This window comes from Callospermophilus lateralis, chromosome 11, assembly GCF_048772815.1.
Source record: "Callospermophilus lateralis isolate mCalLat2 chromosome 11, mCalLat2.hap1, whole genome shotgun sequence".
Classification (NCBI taxonomy): domain Eukaryota; kingdom Metazoa; phylum Chordata; class Mammalia; order Rodentia; family Sciuridae; genus Callospermophilus; species Callospermophilus lateralis.
This window is the reverse complement of record NC_135315.1, coordinates 16,297,359-16,319,126: the sequence shown is the minus strand read 5'-3', so window position 1 is coordinate 16,319,126 and position 21,768 is coordinate 16,297,359. Positions and strand designations below refer to the sequence as shown.

Sequence of the window (21,768 nt, the reverse complement as noted above, 5' to 3'; positions counted from 1 at the left end):
TCACTTTTTTTTTGTTATGTGCTCTTATTAGTTCATTTCTGTTTAACAGTACTTATTTCAGATTATAATTATTTCATTCATTTTTAAAAATTATTTGATTAATGTTGCTTTTTCCTACTTCCTTGAAAGTGTCATTTGTCCAAGGACCGTGTCTTTACTTGTTTGCCATTATATCTCTAGAACCCACAATGATCCTGGCTCTTATCATACTGTTTAAAATAGCTAATATTAATAGCTAATAATTAATATTTACTGTGCTAGGTATTGTTCCAAATAGTTTATGTTAACTCACAATTATAAATGTTTATTGAGTGAATGAATGACTGAATAGATCTTTCATCACTTCTGCATTTGTATTTATTCTGTAGCCATACTATTTATCATACTTTAAACTAGTTCTATTTGCTATTGGTTCCATGTCTTTGCTTGTGCTATTCTTTGTGTGTGTGTGTGTATATATATATATATATATATATATATATATATATTTTTTTTTTTTTTTTTTTTTCATCAGACCAACTCAAGTTTTTCTTTATCTAATCTCAGCTCAAATGTCCTTCCTATCTTGTCCCATAAACTTCATCTAAGTTCATCACTGATTAAATAAATGAGAAGATTAAACTAACTTTCTCAGTACTTCAGTAATTTCGTGTGTATGCTTTTCTCATAGTTCCAACTGTAGGACATATTATTATTTTGTTTACAGAGATGACAACATTCAGTCTCTCATCAAGGAATTTACAGGAAACTCTTTGATAACAGGGTCTGAACTTTTCATTGTTGTCCTCATTAACTGTGAAATAAATGCTAGTAGAATATAGGTCTAAGATGATATTATGGAGTTCTAAGTGACCTCCATGAAGATTTAGATCTATTTGTGTAATGCAATGGTTTTCAGAATATGGAAAATACAACTTTGTTTTAAAGTTTCATGAGAAATGGATTGAGAAATGGTTTAGGTGAAAAATTTTAAAACTCAATTATGTTTCATATTTAATTGTTTTAAGATCAACAGAATAGTCCTATTTAGCTAGGACACAAAAGTACTTGCTTGAGAAAGTGCAAGTGGAGTCGGAGATGCTCTCTAAGCCTTGAAAACCCCTATGTTATATTGTGGTTGTCTAGTGAAAGGTGCCCCCTTTTATAATTGATGCATATAGAGGGGGGTGCCTTTTTGTAATTCACACAAAATACAATATAGAATAGCAGAGGCTCTGGGGATTCAGAGTTTCAGTTTCATTTTTTTAGCCTTTTATTATGATAAATATCTTTAGACATACATGTAGAGGTATAACTATGTTTAGGAAAGTTTAAGATATTTAACTAATATTTAAATTATTATTTAATAATAATTAAAAAATTATTATTTATTGGATGAATAATTTCAGACATAAACCTTATTATAATATATGTGACTAGTCCATCATGTTATCTTTGCATGAAAATTTTTTATTTTACATATTGTTTGAAATAAGTGGGTTTTCAGTTACAAAGAAAAAATATTTTATTTTTGTTAGAATTTGGGTTCTTATAAATATTTAATTTGTGGGTTTTCCTATGATGGGCTTTGGACAGTTATTTTACATGCATTTTTAAAAAACAATATCTTGTACATATTTATCTTTGTAGACATTAAAGAAGCTGCTCACTTTTTGTCACATGTTGATAATGGTAAGATTGATATACCTAACTTGAAACATGCCCTGAAATGTTTGAATGCTAATTTAACAGAGGAGGATATCAATGAAGCCCTTAAACGTTGTGACATCAGTGGTGAGCATTTTTGACTTAAGATTCTCTTCATTTTTCTCCCTACGCATGGAAAATAGTCTTAGGGTACATATATATAAGGGCTAAGAATCTAAAGGGAGTCATCCTTCTACTGAAAGTTTAGGTTGATGTAAATTGAGCCAAAATAATTGATAAAATTGCATATTTGTTTATATATATATATATATATATATATAATTGTTTATACTTGTGTGGATACTATAAATGCTTATTTATATAATTGTATAATTATGTGAATTAATACATATAAAACATCAGAAAAGGGTGGCTAGTATATATAAAAGAACTCAAAATGTTAGTTATTAGTATTATTCTCTACATAGTGAAAGGTTCTTAAAGGTGTTGAGTTCTGTTGCAATAGTTTCAATGATTTGAAAAAGAAAAGTGAACTAGAAAGGAGTTTTAGCTAATTATTGTACATCAGAGTCTTTATTTCATGTGCTGATTCAGTATCAGGTTTTTAATGTCAGCTTATTTTATTTTGACATTCCAGATAATATGGTGGTAGATTTAAAAGATTTCTTATTGGAAATGAAAGAAAATCCACATTTCAAAGAGTCCAAGGGTAAGTGAATACTTTTGGATCAGGATAATGACTGGAAAATAAAGATAATGAAATGACATTAAAACTTTTGCCATATAGATTTCAAGTTTTAAATTTGTATAGTATCAAAAAAGATTTTAGTTTATGAATATAAATAATATAAGATTATAAAAGTGAGGAAAATGGGTAAAAAATGTAACGAGGGAAAATAAGTGAAAGTAAAAAAAAGTCATAGTAAATACCTTTGCTGTCTTTGCATGGACCTTTCTCAAATATAGTTAGATTTTCCTTTTAGGAGTTCTAGACTTATGAAATAACCTAGGGCTAGAATTGGGAGAATTGGGAGGAAATCATTTTTGTTTTTGTTGTGCTATATCAAGTCAGACCTCTGAGTTTTCTGGTGTATCTAACTAGACTGCCTCTCTATTTTGGTTTTAGAAATCCTAACTTCAGTTAATCAATTCTTCTGAATCTCTGTAGTATCAACCCCTGTTATTATTACCACACCATATGTATCCTAACCCCTGCTGTTTCTGCTTCTTGACCTCCTTCCCAGAAGTTTCTTTTATCCTTAAAATTAGGGAGCTCATTTCAACACTAACATCTTTTCCTAACTCCCAAGTGTCGCGACCCCTTGCCCGCAAGGAAGACGCAACTCAGGAATCTTCTTTCAGCAGTTTATTCAGGCCTTGATTTAAGTATCTTTTAGTGACTCCCTTTCTTTCTTCTTCTTCCTCTCGAGGGCCCAAGCACAGCCTAATAAAGCCTCCCACGTACCAATCTTAAACCGCCGCGTGGGTCTTTCTTATAGGGTGGCAAGAGATAGCGTGCCAACTCTCCACAAAGGAATTTGATTTATCACAGGCCACAGTGGAAGCCGGCGCCATCTTCTAATGGCGGCCACAATTTACAACAATGGCTTACTACAGTTCCCCCTTCTAATTTATAAAACAATGCAGGCGAAAGTAGAGGTCCTATCCTACTGTGCAGAAGTGGCTGCAATGTATGGTTCAGTCCTAAGGAGGCGCCTTCCCCAGACCTGACCCCATATCAGCCGACGCCTTTTTTCGTAGGGCGGGGGTGTGGACGTCAAACCCGCATGCAATAGGACATGCTTTCCTTGAGGTCCGTTGAGGGATCACTCAAGTGCAGTGCTTTGCCTCGCATCCTGCATCGTGATGAAGGTGGACGAAGGGGGACAGCTAAGGCTGTTCTGTGGCTGCACACAACGACAAACGAGTTGACAGCACCCTGAAAGAAAGGCACGGACTTTAAGGCGATAGAGAAGCATTAGTGTGGAAACCCACCTGCGTGCAATGGCAGCAAGACCGGCAGAGTGCAAGGGCTTTCCAACACTAAGAGAATAACGAGGAAAGACATGCCGATCCCAGTGCAATGTTATAACAACTTGGGGTGCAACGACCATGTCAAAGATTTACTGTTTAAGCTGCGCAAGCCAGACTTGAGGTGAATTGCCATTTTCTAAAGCTGCAAGAGCTTGGATGATCATAGCCTTATCGTGAGCATTGCGGGCCTTGAGGTGACAGAGAAACCACAAACAGAGAAACATACCGAAGCAACACATTGCACCAAAAATGCCTACCCCCACCCACTCTTTAAAAAAGGAAAAAGCAGAAGATATCCAATCGGTGAATTGACCCAAAGTCACGGGATCAACACGGGTGTTATTCAAGACAGCTATCTGGGTTAGTTGAGACTGGATCATGTCTTCCGCTTCCATGGACCAATTTCCAGCCAAATATTCGCCAATGATGCGGGAAGCATTCCTGGAATCATTAAATCTGACAGAGGTTATGCATAAATGTGCACGTTGGTCAACACAACCCAAAAGTACTAAGTCAGCCAATTCTTCTACCTGAGTTTGGAGTAAATCTATTCTTTGGTTGGCAGCTAAAATCCCTGACAAAATATGTTGATTAATTGTATTTTGGGATTCAAGTATAGTGGAAGTTTGTTGGATAACTTGATTAATGGTGGCAGCAGTTTGTACTTGATTGGCCATAGCCATTCCGGCCGTAACCGCTGCAGCAGCAGATATCGCCACGGCTGTCACTATAGCCGCTGTGATTCCAAAATCTCTGCGGATTCTAAGTAGCTCAACAATAGGGAATCTATCAGGATCCGCAGTGACCGGGATTGGGACAAAAGTTGGAATTTTCATAATCACTGCTACAGTCCAGGAACCATTTCAACACTCAGATAAGAGACAGGTAGTATGAGAACAATCCAGCATCCCCGATGAGGTGGCCTCAGCCAAAAGGAATAAGAAGGGGGATTGGACACAGACCATTGCAGGAGGCAATGTGGCATTATACAACAGAGAGTTGAATGAAACAGATGTAAGTCTATTACCTTGTTCACTTTCCCTAACAGTACCAGAAATATTAGCCAGCCAACTTTTGGCTCCTACCAACTGAGCCAGTGCAGAAATATCGGCTGAAGCCCCCTTTTCATTAGAAATCAGCCATTGAAACCAGGACCAACCTACTCCTGTAGAGGAGCTGGCACTATTGTTAAAGTTATAAACATACCTATTAAGAGAGGGGGAAAAGGAGAAACCTTTAGCAACTTGATGTTTCTCCCAAGAATGATCCTGACAAGGCGTAAATGTTGGGGGGAAACCAAGATTAGGGGAACAGTAAGGAGAGGCCTTAAAATGAGTGGCATTATAAATACTACTAGAAGAAGGAGGCACTGGGATTAGTACCTCGGAGATAATAGCCAAGGTAGTTATGTTAAGAGCAGAGCTGCTGTTTGCGGGGGTCCCTGAGCCTGATTGCTTCCCCGAAGTACCTTGCTCAATACAGCACTGATAATGCTTCCTGAGACCTGATTGGACCGTAATGGCTCCTCCCAGTTAGTCAAATTTTTGGTCTTAAGGCTAATGCAATTAGCGTTTCTAAGGCTGAAACAAAAAACTCCTGTGAGATTAACTTGAGATTGATTAAAAATGCTCTCCATGTCCCCTCTAGGAGAGGCACAGGGAGCAGACATCTCACATGAGGTTGAAAAGAGAGTGGGGAGGACATTAGAATTACCATGAACCGGCATCGGCATTGGCCATGCCCGTGCCACTGCCCACCACCGCATTGGTGTCGCCTGTGCCATCGGCACCAGCACCAGAGCCAGAGCACTTAGCAGAATGAAGATCCTCATCACAGGATTGTTGTGGTATCTCTTGTTGCTGGTCAGCTGGTGTCGAGACTCTTCTTGTCAAGCGTTCAGGGACCCACAACGGTTCCGTACGATCCTGGGGAAAAACACATACAGATCCTCGTGCCCATGTCAGCACGGGGTCAGGGCCATTCCATTGGCCCGTAAGAACATCCTTCCACTTAACATAGCCAATCGCAGAGGGCTGAGGGGACACATGTCTATCAGCCGCAGAGCGACCATGAATATCCAAATTCAAAAAATTAATGGTAAAGAGAGCTAAGGACAGGCGTTCTTTAGGAGTGTGTTCAGCTCCTATTCCCCCTTTTTGTTTTTGTAAAGTTTCCTTTAAGGTGCGATGAGCACGCTCAACAATGCCTTGTCCTTGAGGATTATAAGGTAAACCATGAGTAAGTTGCACTCCCATAGTAGAACAAAAAGCTGTAAATTGTCTGCCAGTATAAGCAGGTCCATTATCAGTCTTAAGGGATGCAGGTGCACCCCATGCTGCCCATGCCTCTAAACAGTGAGTAATGACATTACGTGCCTTTTCTCCCGATAAAGCAGAAGCATGGATAATTCCAGAGCACGTATCAACGGAAACATGCACATACTTAAGGTTACCAAAGTCAGGTATATGTGTCACATCCATTTGCCAAACAACCAATGGCTTTAATCCCCGTGGGTTTACTCCATAATTAGGGGGATGAAGAAATGTGACACAATGGGGACATTGCAATACTATCTGCCGAGCATCCGCTCTTGAAATGGAAAAACGCCTGCGCAGCGTTAATGCATTAACATGGAAGTTTTGGTGAAACAACTTAGCCCTCTCTAAGGAGGAAGCCAAGCATATCAATTGACTTCTAGTGGCTAAGTCCGCACAGGCATTACCTTGGGATAACAGACCAGGAAGAGAGGTGTGAGCCCGGATGTGCATTGGATAAAAAGAAGCAGTGCGGTTAGAGATAAGCTGTTGAAGCTGAGTAAAGTAAACAGACACATTGTGGGCATCACTAATAGTTCCCACGGCCTCCAGGACTTTCAGTGCTTGTACCACATAGCTGGAGTCCGAAATAAGATTAAAAGGAAAAGAACACTGTTTAAAAACTTCAATAACAATTTGTAGTTCTACCCATTGTGGATTTCCAGGAGCAAATTGATGCTGGATAGGGGGAGAGTCATTAATTACGTAGGCTCCCATTCCAGACTTGGAACCATCAGTAAAAATGTTAACAGCCCCCGGAATTGGACTGGATGAAGTTACCTTAGGGAAAATGATGGGATGTTCTTTAACAAAATGGAGTAATGGATGAGAAGGGTAGTGATTATCAATACTCCCTTGAAACGAGCAACACAGAATAGCCCAGTTGTCTAGAGTAGCACATAAAACATTAAGTTGAGCTTTAGTGTAGGGTATGATAAGAGAAGAAGGTGATTGGCCGAAAAATTGAATGCTTTGTTGAATCCCTTTAAGTGCCAATGCTGCAACAGCATCAGGATAATATTCTAAGGATTTTCCTGGGGATACATGTGGGTGGATCCATAGTAAAGGCCCATCTTGCCACAGTACTCCAGTAGGCTGCCGCATAGTGGCAAGCACACATAACTGGAAAGGTTTATCACTCTGGAGCCTGCATAGAGTGGCATGCTGTATAGCTTGTTCTACTTTTATAAGGGCCGCTCTAGCCTCAGTAGTGAGGCTACGAGGGGAAGCAAGATCTGGATCACCCTTAAGAGTAGCATACAAAGGCTGGAGCACAATATTAGGAATATGTAAATATCCTCTTATCCAATTAATATCTCCCAGCAATTTTTGAAAATCATTTAAAGTTCGGAGATCTTGAGTCCTGATGGTAATTTTTTGTGGTTTTAATTTGTCATACCCAATTGTCGCTCCCAAGAACCTGATAGAATCTCCCGTTTGAACCTTTTCAGGTGCGATGTGCAGTCCATGTTGAGCCAACAGCATCACGGGTTCTTTATAAGCCTCATAAACTGTCTGTTCTAATTTTGCGGCCAATAACACATCATCCATATAGTGAATGATCTTGGTGGAGGAATACTTATGTCTGAGAGGTGCGAGTGCCTTCCCCACATACATCTGGCACATCGTGGGACTGTTAGCCATCCCCTGTGGCAACACCACCCACTCAAACCTTTGATCTGGTTCCTCATGATTACACGAGGGAAGGGTGAAAGCAAAACGTTGGGAATCTTTAGGATGCAAAGGAATGGAAAAGAAACAGTCTTTAATGTCAATAACAATTATATGCCAGCCTTGAGGAACAGAGGAGAGCAGAGGCAGCCCTCTTTGAATGGGCCCCATAAGCTGCATCTGAGCATTAACTGCTCGTAGATCATGCAGTAGGCGCCACTTCCCTGATTTTTTCTTAATGACAAATATGGGAGTATTCCATGGAGAAGTAGAAGGTTGGATGTGACCCAAATCAAGTTGTTCTTTGACTAGATCATGGGCTGCTGCCAGTTTAACCGAGGGAAGAGGCCACTGAGGCACCCAAACAGGCTCCTCGGTGAGCCATGTTATGGGTATTTGAGCCCCAGTGGCCCCTAGGAAAAACCCAGACCAAACCTGTTAAGCTTTTGATGACCTTGCACAGGATGCTTACGTCCCTGTAGGTGCCTTCCCAGTCCTAGACCTGGCTTATACCCCATATTTTGCATGATATGTTGAGACACTGGGGAATAGTCATTACTAAGAGTGAACCCCATGTCTTTCATCAAATCACGGCCCCATAAAGAAATAGGTAAATCAAGTACATAAGGCTGAAAGGTACCATCGTGTCCTTCCGAGTCCTTCCAAGATAGATGTCTACAGCTGATTTGAGGGGCTTGGGCATATCCAAGTCCTCTTAAGGATTGATCAGAAGCCTGCACTGGCCATCCCCTAGACCAGTCCTTAAGGGCTATGATACTACGATCTGCTCCTGTGTCCAGCAATCCCACAATAGATTTACCTTCTATGCTTAATTCCAAAGTGGGGCGATTGCTCATATCCAGTGACAAATAGGCACAATTTCCTCCGGTGGTACCAATCTGATTTCCTGTCCGTGACCTTGAGTTAGCAGGGAAGTGATTATGCAAACTAGGCAAAATTAGCAATTGAGCAATCCGATCCCCTGGGGAGATAGACACAATGCCCCTTGGAGCTTCCACCATAACCTTTACTGCCCCTACAGTATCAGGGTTTACAACTCCGGGGAAAACATGAAGACCTTGTAGGATAGAGGATGCACGTCCAATTAACAAACCTACAGTGCCAGGGGGTAAAGGCCCTTTGAACTCAGTTTCCACCAATTGGACTCCCATCTTAGGTGTTAATACGAGTCTGGAGGTGGAACAGAGGTCCAATCCCGCGGCACCTGTAGTGGCTCTCCGCATCTCGTGGGATGGCGCAGAGAAGGCCATGTCTCGGGTTCGGGTGTGACATTCTCCATTGCCCCATATATTCGTGGGCCCTGGGGTCGGGGGCCCCTTCGGCCGTTTTTTGGCCCAGCTGAAATAGGCTGTCCATGGATGTCCCTCACTGATCTACACTCTCTTGCCCAATGCTTCCCCTTTTTGCATTTTGGACACAGCCCCGGTTGACGAGGGCCATTAGAAGGGCCACCGCGAGGAGGTCCAGTAAAATTGCCTTTTTTAGGACAGTCACGTTTGAAATGGCCGGATTGACCACAATGGAAGCATGTTCCGGCACCAGAACCGCCCCCTTTTGCAATCCGAAGGACAGCAGCTGCAAGACCTGCATTAGTTAAAGGTCCTCCAAGCTCTCTACACACTTTCATCCAAGCTTCCATGCCCTTGTTTTTATAAGGAGCGATTGCTGCTTTACATTCTTTGGTGCATTGCTCAAAAACAAGTTGTTTAATCAAGGGCATTGCTCTATCAGGGTCACCAAAGATTTTTCCTGCGGCATCCACCATCCTAGCAACAAAATCCGAGAAAGGTTCTGTGGGGCCTTGCATGATTTTTGTTAAATTGCCAGACACTTCTCCTCTATTTGGGAGTGATTTCCATGCACGGATACAAATGTTATTGATCTGTTCATATACCTCAGGGGGGTATCCTGTTTGTTGATTAGCAAATCTGCCTTGTCCCAAAAGCATTTCCTTGTCCCAATGGGGGTGTCCCGCCGCATAGTTTTGGGCAGCCTGCTCTACAGCACCCTCTAGCACAAAGGCTCTCCAGTCCAAATATTTGCCTGGAGAAACACAAGCCCGAACAAGGCTAGCCCAATCAGAGGGAGTCATACAGTATCTAGACAGACTCTCCACCTGAGTTAATGTGAAGGCGGCATCCACCCCATAAGTACGCACAGACTCTGCCAGGGTCTTCACAATTTTGAAATCTAAGGGCTCATGGAATCTTCCCCTATTGTCATCCTGGAAAACTGGATAAGCAAGACCCATCTCAGCATTAACAGCCCTCCATGTTTGGGCATGGAAAGCTCTCCTCGAAACACCCTCACCGTACGGCGACGGGTCCGGAGGATCATTTTTCTTGAGCTCCTGTTTATTTTTGTTTCCTTCTCCCATAGTTAAACTCCCTAGCTGCCGAGACAGTCTCCCGAGCTCCTCCTGTTCATCCTCCTCCTCTTCTGACCCACTTTTGCATGGGAGTGTGCGCAGTGTACTGAGATCTGGATACAAGCGTTTCCTCCCCCGTTTCTCGCTCTGCACATTCCTTTCCTCCTGAAATATTTCACTCCGTGCCAGAGACAATCGCCCCCTCCCCTGTTTCTCGCTTCGCACACTGCCATCCTCCTGAAATACGTCACTGCCTGCCGGAGATAATTGTTTCCTCCCCTGTTTCTCGCTCCGCACACTCCCACCCTCCTGAAATACCTCACTGCCTGCCATTTCTGATCTTTCTTCATGTAACTGCTCTAAAACTTCTTGTCCTTTAGTAAGTGCTTCCTGACATCTGCTATCTGTGAGGCAACTACAAATCATCTTCCAAAGGGGTATCACCCCACCCTCTAATATGCCCTGCTCAGAAGCAAAGTCAAGGTCTGTGCCTAACTTATCCCAGCTAGGCAGAGTAAAGCTGCCCCAGAACGGAAACCACGATGCAGCAATATCTGTCTTCTGTAAAAATCTCTGTAAAGTACTACGTTTCACTTCTAGGCCCTTGGAACGTAACAGGTTATCTAGGGCCAGGAGAAGCGGACTTGAAGATACGGCACCCATGACACAACAAAAGACACACAACAAACAAGAGTGAAAGTAAGAGCAAAAGTACACAGTGCAGCTGCAATAAGATTTAATGCTCTCTCTGGCTTTACAGAGGAGCTGCCGCCTTGACAGCGGGTCCTAAATTACCTAGGACTAATCTCCGCTTTAACAGCGGGTCCCAATTAATCTGGGACTGATCTCCGCTTTACCTGCGGGTCCCACCTTACCTGGGACTAATTGGTGCACCACCCCTGACTGCTGAAAGTTCTGGTCCCCGGGTCTCGGCACCACTTGTCGCGACCCCTTGCCCGCAAGGAAGACGCAACTCAGGAATCTTCTTTCAGCAGTTTATTCAGGCCTTGATTTAAGTATCTTTTAGTGACTCCCTTTCTTTCTTCTTCTTCCTCTCGAGGGCCCAAGCACAGCCTAATAAAGCCTCCCACGTACCAATCTTAAACCGCCGCGTGGGTCTTTCTTATAGGGTGGCAAGAGATAGCGTGCCAACTCTCCACAAAGGAATTTGATTTATCACAGGCCACAGTGGAAGCCGGCGCCATCTTCTAATGGCGGCCACAATTTACAACAATGGCTTACTACACCCAAGTCTACAGAGAATACCTACCAAAACAACTCTTATTGATGCAGACCCCCTTATCAACAATACATTTTTAATGCTTTGGGTGAAATAAATGTCTTTTTCACATTTTAATATCTCTAAAATTAAGATTCCTAATAACATATTGCATTTATAATCAGATATGTACTTTTTATTGAGATTTAATTTTTAAACCACAAACTTCAGTCTTATAATCTTCACTCTTTAAAAGTGTATACAGTTCTTTGGTTTTTAGTATAATCACAAAATTGTGTACCCATCACCACTTTTCTGCTTCCAGAATATTTTTATCATTCCCCAGAGAAACTTGGTACCCATTAGCAACTATTCTCTATTCTCTCTCTAGCTACTGACAACCACTAATCTACTTGCTGTATACCTGCTTTTGCCTATTTTGAACATTTCACATATATGTAGTAAGATGCTACCTTTTGTGTCTGACTTCTTTCACATAGCATATTTTCAAAGTTCATTTTATAGCACGAATTAATACTTTTTTCCTTTTTATGATGAAATAATATTCCCTTATATAGATATGCCATATTTTATTTATTTTTAAAATCAATTGTTGGACATTGAGGTTGATTCTACTTTTGTCTATTATGAATAATGCTACTATGAACATTTGTGAGTTATTTGTATATAAGTTTTTGTGTAGACATATATTTTAGTTTCTCCTGGTTAGGAGTGGAATTGTTAGGAATGGAATTGCTAGGTCATATGGTAATAATTATTTTAACTTTCTGAGGAACTTGCAAAGTGTTTTCCAAAGTAGCTGCACAATTTCAGATTTCCACCAATAATATATGATTTATTTACATCCTCAATAATACTTGTTATTGTCTGTCTTCCTTATTGTAGCCATTCCAGAGTTTGTAAAGTATCTCATGCTGTGGTTTTGATTTGTATTTTCCTGACAGCTGATGATAATTGAGCATCTTTTCATGGGTGTGTTGACGATTGTATATCTTCTTTGGAGACATGTATTTTCAAATCTTTTGCCCATTTTAAAATTAGGTTGTCAGTTTGGTGTTGTTGAGTTGTAAGAATTCTTTATATGTTCTGGGCAATAGATCTTTATGAATTGTAGATCTTTTCTCCCATTTTGTGGATTGACTTTTCTTTCTTTCTTTTTACTCTAATTTGTTATGTATGACAGCAGAATGTATTACAATTCATATTACACATATAGAGCATGATTTTTCATATCTCTGGTTGTACACGAAGTAGAATCACATCATTTGTGTCTTCATACACATACTTAGGTAATGATGCTCATCTCATTCCACTGTCTTTCCAACCCCCACGCCAACCTTGCATTCCTGGGATGAACCCCATTTGATTGTGGTGCACTATCTTTTTGATATGTTTTTGTATTTGATTTGCTAGAATTTTTGCATCTATGTTCATTAGAGATATTGGTCTGAAGTTTTCTTTCTTTGATGTGTCTTTGTCTGGTTTTTGAATCAGAGTGATAGTGGCCTCATAGAATGAGTTTGGAAGTGCTCTTTTTTTCTATTTCACAAAATAATTTGAGGAGTATTGGTATTAGTTCTTTATTAAAGGTCTTGTAGAACTCAGCTCTGTATCCATCTGGTCCTGGGCTTTTCTTGGTTGGTGGGCTTCTAATGGTGTCTTCTATTTTACCACTTGAAATTGATCTATTTAAATTGTGTATATCACCCGAAGTCAGTATGGGCAAATTGTATGACTCTAGAAATTTGTCAATGCCTTCCAATATTTTCTATTTTATTGGAGTACAAGTTTTCAAAATAATTTCTCATTATCTTCTGTATTTCTATAGTGTCTGTTGTGATATTTCCTTTTTCATCATGTATGTTTCAAAATAAAAAAAAAGTTAAAAAAAGAGGTCAAAAATTGATTGTGCTTTGAAAAGAAGAGTGTAGTCAAATTTTAGGTGCCTGAATTTTATTTTTTCTACTGACCACACCTACATGACCTTGCATAGGTCATTTTACTACTTTAGACTTTAGATTCTTTCTCCAAACATCAATGGTTTGACCTCAAAAACCCACAAAATACTTTATTTTTTAACAGTTCAGTGATACAAGTTGATACAAGTTTAACAGTGATACAAGTTTAACAGTTCAGTGATACAATTCCTTTGACATTTCATATTTTGATAGTTGAGTAGGTTTTGTATCAGAAGAACAGAGTAGACAAATGAACTTATTATATAATACAGGATACTGTGGTAATGACTGGGTGTGTGGCACTGGAAAAATTATGAATGTTTTTGTATTCTCAGTTTCTTCACTTCAATAAAAGGATAACAATGCCCATATCATATGGTAGTTGTGAGAATTAAGACCATTTCCCTGTCGTAGGTATGTTTTAGTCAGCTTTTTTTTTTTTTTTTTTGCTGCTGTGACCAAAAGACCTGACAAGAACAATTTTAGAAAGAGAGAAAAGTTTATCTGTGGCTCACAACTTCAGAGGTCATGGTCCATAGGTGGTTGACTTTGTTGCTCTGGGCCCAAGATGAGGCAGGACATCATGATAAAAAGGTGTGGAGGAGGAAAGCAGCTCAGGATATAATAATTAGGAAGCAGAGACAGACTGTTCCACTCACCAGGGGAAAATATATATATCCCAAAGCTGTGCTCCCAATGACCTACCTTCTCTAACCATATCCTACCTTCCTGTGGTCACCACGCAGTTAATCCAATCAATTGGATTAATATACTGACTGGGTTAAGGGGTTCATAATCCAATCATTTCACCTCTAAACCTTCTCGCATTGTCTTACACATGAGCTTTTTGGGGAACACCTCATATCTAAACCATAACGGAGTACTAATTAAACAGTTATAAACTCCACTGTGCAAAATGTAAAATAGCATAGTTTTAAAAATTAAATCAGTAAAAGGCGAAAGATTTATACGATCTGAAGAGAAACCAGAGTATAAGATGTATAATTCACTCATTTGATTTTTGTATATCATGTGGGGCAAGAGTCACAAATCCATTTTTTTCTAAGTGGATATTCAGCACCATTTAATAGCAAGATGATATTTCTCCACTACAGAATAAGGCCATCTTTTTCATAAATCAAAAACCATAAATGTAGTGGTATATATGGACTTTTTAATCTGTTTCTTTGGTCTAATTATCTGTCTTTGCATGTATATGGTCATAATGCCTTTTATATGTCCTTGTATATGAAGGGTAAAGTCCTCCAAATTTGTTATGCTTATTTAAGATTGTCCTGGCTATTCTTGACTTTTTATATTTCCATTTACAGTTTATAATCAGATTTTAATTTCTCCCAAATTTTATCAGGGTTTTCACTGGATTTTTTAGATGCATTTACAGAGAATTAACAGCTTATAATATTGAGTTTTATAATTTGTGAAAATCATATGTGTGCTGGTACAATGACTCTGAAAAATATCACCATCCAATCTATAGCTTTTCCAGTTTTCACTTGTAGATTCTCTCACTGTTGCTGGTTCTAAGCTATAAATAATTTGAGAGAAGAAAAAAGCTCAAAAATTCCTGAATGAAGCAATCAGCTATCATGTGCTAAATTCAGGCTGTTGGCAAACCACTGAAAATGGTGCATTGCTACATTGATTTAGGTCGACTTAAATTTTCTCTTTTGTTAAATTATTTCTAGATATTTCATACTTTTATGTAATTGTAAATACACATACACACACACACACACACAAACATGTTTTTTTCTCATTTAATATTATGATTGTTGAGAGTATATAGAAATGCAATTGATTGTGTGTGTGTGTGTGTGTGTGTGTGTGTGTGACAGAAAGAGTGAGAATGTGTGTGTTGTGTGTGTAGCTGGATGAGGTCTGATATTTTGTTTAGTATTTTTGCAGATTGGTTTGAAATACACTTTTCCTATAATGTTAATGTTCTTCGGTTTTAATATATTCTGGCCTCATATAATTAATAGAAAGTAATTCCTTTTTTTCTCCTCAGGAAGTTTTTGTATTTATTTGTATCATTCAGAGGTGAAATTCTCTGAGATTAATAATTTCTATATGGGAAAATTTTAAATGAGCTGTTCAGTTGTCTTAATATAAGGCTCAAGATTTCTGATATCTTCTTTCATTATTGCTAAATGTGTTTCTCCAGGATGTCCTTTATTCTGAATATTCAAAGTACTTATATAATGTTCATAATATCTTCTTATTATCTTTTAATATCTATAGGATCTATATTGATGTCTCTTTTGTTATTAGAGTTATTAGTTATGTGTGTGTTCTCTCTTTTTTTTTCCTTTGTCAGTCTTAGTGGAGGTATTTATCAATTTGTTAGCCTTTCCAATGCTTGACTTTCAGTCATATATATTCTATTTATTTAAAGATTGTTTTCTGTTTCAGTAATCCCTGCTTTTTTTTTTAGTATTTATTTGCTTCTATTTTGGGAGGAGATTAATTTACTGTATTTTTCTAACTTTTCGAGACAGAATCTTAGGCTATTGGTCTTTTTATCATTTCTAGTACATATACTTAAGACTAATTTTTTTCTCTTGGCACATCTTTACCTTACTCCCAAGTTTTAATATGTAATGTTATCATTGTCATTAAATTAAAAATATACTCTATCTTCCAGGTTAAATATAATTTATTTTTTGACACATGGTTTTTTAGAAATGCATTCTTATTCTCCAAACATTTGGGAATTTTCTTAGTAATCTTTTGCTACTGTTGCTCTCTAGCTTAATGCCACAAACTATATTGAACATTTATTTCTACTAATTATCATTCTCATAGTTTTTAAATGACATAAACCTTATTTAGCTGTGTGCATTGTTATTTTATGGCCATCATTAATAGTAATGACTCTTTTATTAGAGTTAGATGAGTACCATTCATTCTCTATATCTAAAACTCACTGCTTATTATTTAAAAGTATCACTGTGTCTATGATGTGGAGTTTCACTAGTGATGTATTCATAGACCATTTGGAAAACTTCAACTTTCATTCAAAAAGTTATGTCTGATTAATTTTATTGTCTTTCCTATTCCTATCCCCTTGCCTTCCCTTCATTCCCTTTTGTCTAATCTACTGAACTTCCATTCTTCCTCTCCTACCCCTTGTTGTGGGTTAACATCTGCATATCAGAGAACAATGGTCTTCCATTTACTGATCCATCCATTTACTGGCAAAAGTCATAAAGTCATTCTTCTTTACAGCTGAGTAATATATATATATATATATATATATATATATATATATATATATATATAATATATTATATATATATATATAATATATCATATATTATATATATATATATATAAATAATATATATATGCCACAATTTCTTCATCCATGTATCTGTTGAGGGGTACCTAGGTTGGTTTCATAGCTTAGCTATTGTGAATTGAGCTGATATAAATATTGATGTCTGTGTCAGTGTAGTATGATGATTTTAAGTCCTTTATATATTGAGCAGAGAAACTATGCATCATGAACAACTACAAGAATGAGATCCTAATTAGAATGAGTTATACTCCATGTATGTATTATGTGTCAGAATGCATGCTACTGTCATGTATATCTGAAAAGAACAAATTAAAAAATGTCTAAAAATATGTACAGATGAGAAAAATACTAAAAAATAAAGATTAAGGTTTTAATAGAAAAAAGTAGCACTTTGTCCACATTTATCTCTTATAATTTGGGATTATAATAGTTTTTTAAAATATTTCATCTTTTTCTACTTTTATTTTGAAGGAAGAGAAGTTCACTTAAGTAACCTGGAGAATGCCATGCAAAATATGAGAATAGAACCCATGTCTAGAGAACAACTGGAGCTAAATAAACTGCTTCCAATTACTGGTGGGCATTTCAAATATTAGAATAGCTTTGAAAAGAGAGTTTATATTACCTACAAGGGAGTTATTATCAAAGGAGTGTTCCACATTACAAGTATAAGTAGAGTCGAGGGAGTTATGATTATGTTCTTAAAAATCTGTATTATCCAGTTGTCTATGTTTATTGTAGACCATTATCATTTATAATGTAGAGATAATAATAAGTATCCGTAATCTCAGATATAACCATTTTTAATATTTAGAAATATGTAAGTTGTCACTTTCATAAACACAAGACAGTGAATCATAATTCTTTCCAGCAGGGGTAAGGAATGTTGATGTTTACCTTTTATACCATTTAGATATATTGAATTGAGCCCTATTGAAAATAAATAAAAGAAGGAAGAGAGATGTATAGGTATAATAAAGGGTTGTAATAAAGGGTTGAGTTGAAAGAAATACAAGATATGAAAGTATTTTTGTTTTAGCCTATGTGGTATATTAACAGTTGTCTCAGGTAATTTACAGATTTGCTTTACTAACAATTTCAATATTTTATTATTTTTATTTTTTATTTTTAGAAGATAAAATTTTAAGAACAAATTATTTTATGGTTTACATTTATTTTTTAATTTTTTAATTTTTTTTTTCACTCAACAGTATGTTTTACTGTTACATAGAACATTTAGTCAAGTGGAACACTATGATGTCTGTCATTTAACAACAGGATGCAATACATGAGTGTTAACATGTAAACAAATATTCAGTTGTAAAGACATATTGCATACATAAGGTAAATATAGGTTAAAAAAATGCACTGTAAACCTCACATGATGGTCCATGGTTGTAATCCAAGCAAATTGGGAAGCTGAGTAATTTCAGAAATTGAAATTCACCCTCAGTAATTTAGTGTGGTTTCAAGCAACTTAGCCAAGACAGTCACAAAATTTAAAAAGGTTTAGAGAGGGCTTAGGAATGTAGCTCAGTGTATTAAAATACCTAAACTTAAACTGAAATACAAAAAAATTAAAGTTTAAAATATTACACTTCAGTGTTAAAAATTAAAAATAGATTTGATATATAATTCTTTTCTCAGTATTCAAAAGTGAAAATAGTAATTTTTGATTTAGAAAAACAATTATATACTTTCAAAGATGAGGTTTCTTCACTATGCACGTATGATATTTATGACTGATATTTGTACAAAATAACTTGATAATGCTTAATAAATTTAAGCAAAAGTTAAAGACAACTACATGTTTTCTAAACTTAAATGAGTCTGTATTTTACTGATCCTCATATACATCAAGGTGTAATATATAGATAATAACTTTACTCTCACATTTATTATAAATGTTTCATTGTTATATAAGGCTTGCATTTTGGACAAAAAATGTTAAATGTTCACTACTAGTATAAGTTTTCAGATGTTCAATGAATTTAAAATTTAAATACATTTTGGAAATATTGTTTAACTTTTTAGAGTTTCTGGGAACAATGAATTCTCCAAAAATAAGCAGTGTTTAAGAAACATGTAGCTACATTTTTTTTCCATTTGTATTTTCTCTAATTATGGTTTACATTTAAAAACTTAAAGATTTTTGTATTCCTTTGGCATAGGTTTTTATCCATGACCTAAAATACATATTTTCTTACAGCTAATGGGAAAATATATGAGTAGGTTGCTGAAGTGTGTGAAAGCTATGAAAGATGAGATTTAAATTGAGAAGGCTTAAAATGAAGTGTTTGTTTTTGCTTTTGTTTCTTCTTTGTCATTAAATTTGTTTCCTGTCAATCACATGTATATATTCTCATAATTAATTTTATTATACATATATATGTCCTTATTGATTAAATATTCTTCAATGTTTTATTTTTCAAAGGTGTTCTAATTGTCTTGGGATTATTTCAATATGAGTAGTAGAAACAATAAAAATAGGCCTAGATATCAAAAGCTGAAAGAGGCTAGTATAACTTTTTAAATTCAGTGATCAAATGAACCTTACTTTTTGTATATTTGTGTTAAAAATTATTAGATTTGCCATCTTACTGCTATAAATGACTTGAGTGGTTTATCAACTCTCTTTCAACATATGGTTTCTTATAAGTTTATTTTCAATATTGGATGTAAGTGAATAGGTTCATTTTAGTTCATTCAGTAATGAATATATCCTCTTTAAATATTTAATGTCTCTTTATTGGGCTTTCTTTATTGATAAACTTTATAATGTAATACATAGATATTGACATTATATTTTGGCTTTTATTTAAATTTTCTCCTGTCTTTTGTAGGCTTACAAGTTGAGGCTCATGATATTGACAATATACTTGGAAACATGGTGTTCAAACTCACACCTGAAGAACTTAATGATCTAACCCCAAATCTACCAGTTGATGGTAAGTGACTGAGTAGCCTTGTGCCCTCAGTAGAATTTAATTTGCGCTAATGCTTTTCATAGCACTTATTTAGTTGAGATAAGAATAATTTTCCTCTTGATATGTTAAACTTAAGTTGATACTTTTCTCACCTTTCATTCATTTATTTATATAATTTTTTTGATGAGCACTCTTAAAAAGCATATCTAGCTAGTGGCTAAGGTATTGGACAGTGCAGAAATAGAGCATTTCTATCATCACAAAAAGGTCTTTTGAACAGTACTACTTTAGCTCAACCAATACAAGTCAAAGTCAAGGCCTATATTAGTTTAAGATCATACAGAATGGAAACTGCCTATTAGAATAAAAATAATCAACATGCTTCAGTGGAAGAGAATTCAGTCTTGTGAAATTATCCAACATGCAATAAAATATTACTAGATATATATTAAAAAATTGCTTCCAATTAGTGGTGGGCATTTCAAATATTAGAATAGGAAAGCATGTGTTATAGTCAAATAAAGAAGATGAATTAATAGATCAATCAATCACTATGCCTAACTGAATATGGCATTAGTAGATACTTTCAAGCAGCTGTTTTTATGTTTAAGGACTTAAAGGAAAATAAAAAAGCAACATTTTCCACTCTTAGTTGGGTGCTTCTCTTGAGGAAATTTAATCACTGATACTTCTAGCCTGCTGCTGACATGCTAAATACATGCCTACATCCAGGAAGAAAAGAACAACCAGATAGTCATATGTGCTTGCAGTAATACATTAGCAGCATATGGGGGCCTAGTAAGTGCCAAGAGAACAGGGTTGGGAATGGATAACTTTTGCTTGATCATCTTCAAGCTGGGATTGATGTTGTGCATGTGTTGAGTCCATTTGAGCTTTATAACAAAATAAATACCTGCGTTCCAGCTTTTCATCACAGTGATAAAGATACCTGACAAGAACAACTTAGAGGAGGAAAATTTTATTTGACTCACAGTTTAAAAAGTCTCAATCCTTGGTCATCTAACTCCATTGCTCTGGGCTTGATGTGAGGCAGAACATCATGGCAGTAGGACAAGCAGAGAGAAGCTGCCAAGCTCAAGGCAGCCAAGAAGCAAAGGGTTGGGGGAGGGGTGTGCAAACAGAACCTAGAGCTAGAGACAAGATATAATCCTTAAGGTCATACCTCTAGTGATCTACTTCCTCCAGCCATGCCACATCTGCCAATAGTTACCACCCAGTAATCCATTCATTTAATCTATCAAATGGATGAATCTAATAATCAGGTTGCACCTCTCATACTCTTATTTTACCTCTGAACATTTCTACATTGCCTAATACCTGGACTTTTGGAGGGATACCTCATAGTAAAACCACAATAATATCTTAGACTGGGTAATTTATAGACAATAGAAATTTGTTTCTCATGATTCTAGAGGCTAGGAAGTCTAAGATCAAGATCCCAAAAGATTTTTTGTCTGGTAAAGACTTGTTCTCTATTTACTGCTGTATCCTTATATGGCAGAAAGGGTCAAAGAGGCAACCTTGCTCTCTCATAAGGACAGCTCCTTTATCAGAACTTCTAATTCCAACCTTGAAGGGGTTTTTTTTGTTTTTGTTTTTGTTTTGTAGTGCTGGAGATTGAACCCAAGTCCTTGTTCATGCTAAGCAATCATTCTACCACTGATATACACTCCAGGCCCCCATCCTTTAATATGGAGTTCTCATGACCTAATTGCCTCCCAAAGACCCTACCATCACCTTGGGAGCTAACTTATAACATAAGAATTTGTGGGGACACCAACATTCAGACCATAGCAATGTGCATGAATGCCATTTTAATTATTTAAAATAATTAAATGATTATTTAATTATCTAATATTTATAATTTTTTGAAAGAATAATAGATGGATAAAAATGATTTACAAAATATTTTAGGAATCTTAGGGGAAAACCTCATTAATAATTTCTGCAAGCTGCTGAAAATGTTGCAAGTTACTGATGAGACATATAGGATCCCTGTGAGACTTTCATAGGAACTTAATTTTGTCAATTTTCAAAGTAATATATATGTCTTCTAGTTTATATAAAACCATTTTAATATGAAAAAGAGAAAAAAAATAGAGCAGAGCCAAAAGTGAGAAATTATTAAAATAATAACTGTGGGACCTCTCACCCCCAGGCTCACTCCAGGTGGGCGGTTCCCTGTTTGCACTGCACTCCCGCCCAACTGAAAGCTGTTTTTGTGTTGGTTGGTCACTGTGTTGA

The 21,768-nt window shown here is 36.8% G+C and overlaps 1 protein-coding gene across 1 annotated transcript in view; it reads left to right on the top strand.

Moving 5' to 3' along the window:
* The window catches only part of LOC143410001 (EF-hand calcium-binding domain-containing protein 13-like), a 53,546-nt gene extending 32,316 nt beyond the window's left edge, over positions 1-21,230 (top strand). The window contains exons 8-9 of the mRNA XM_077110566.1: positions 19,420-19,524; positions 21,133-21,230. Of these exons, the coding sequence (XP_076966681.1) occupies positions 19,420-19,524; positions 21,133-21,230 (203 nt within the window). The remainder of the gene's footprint in view (positions 1-19,419; positions 19,525-21,132) is intronic.
* Positions 21,231-21,768: the final 538 nt, after the last annotated feature.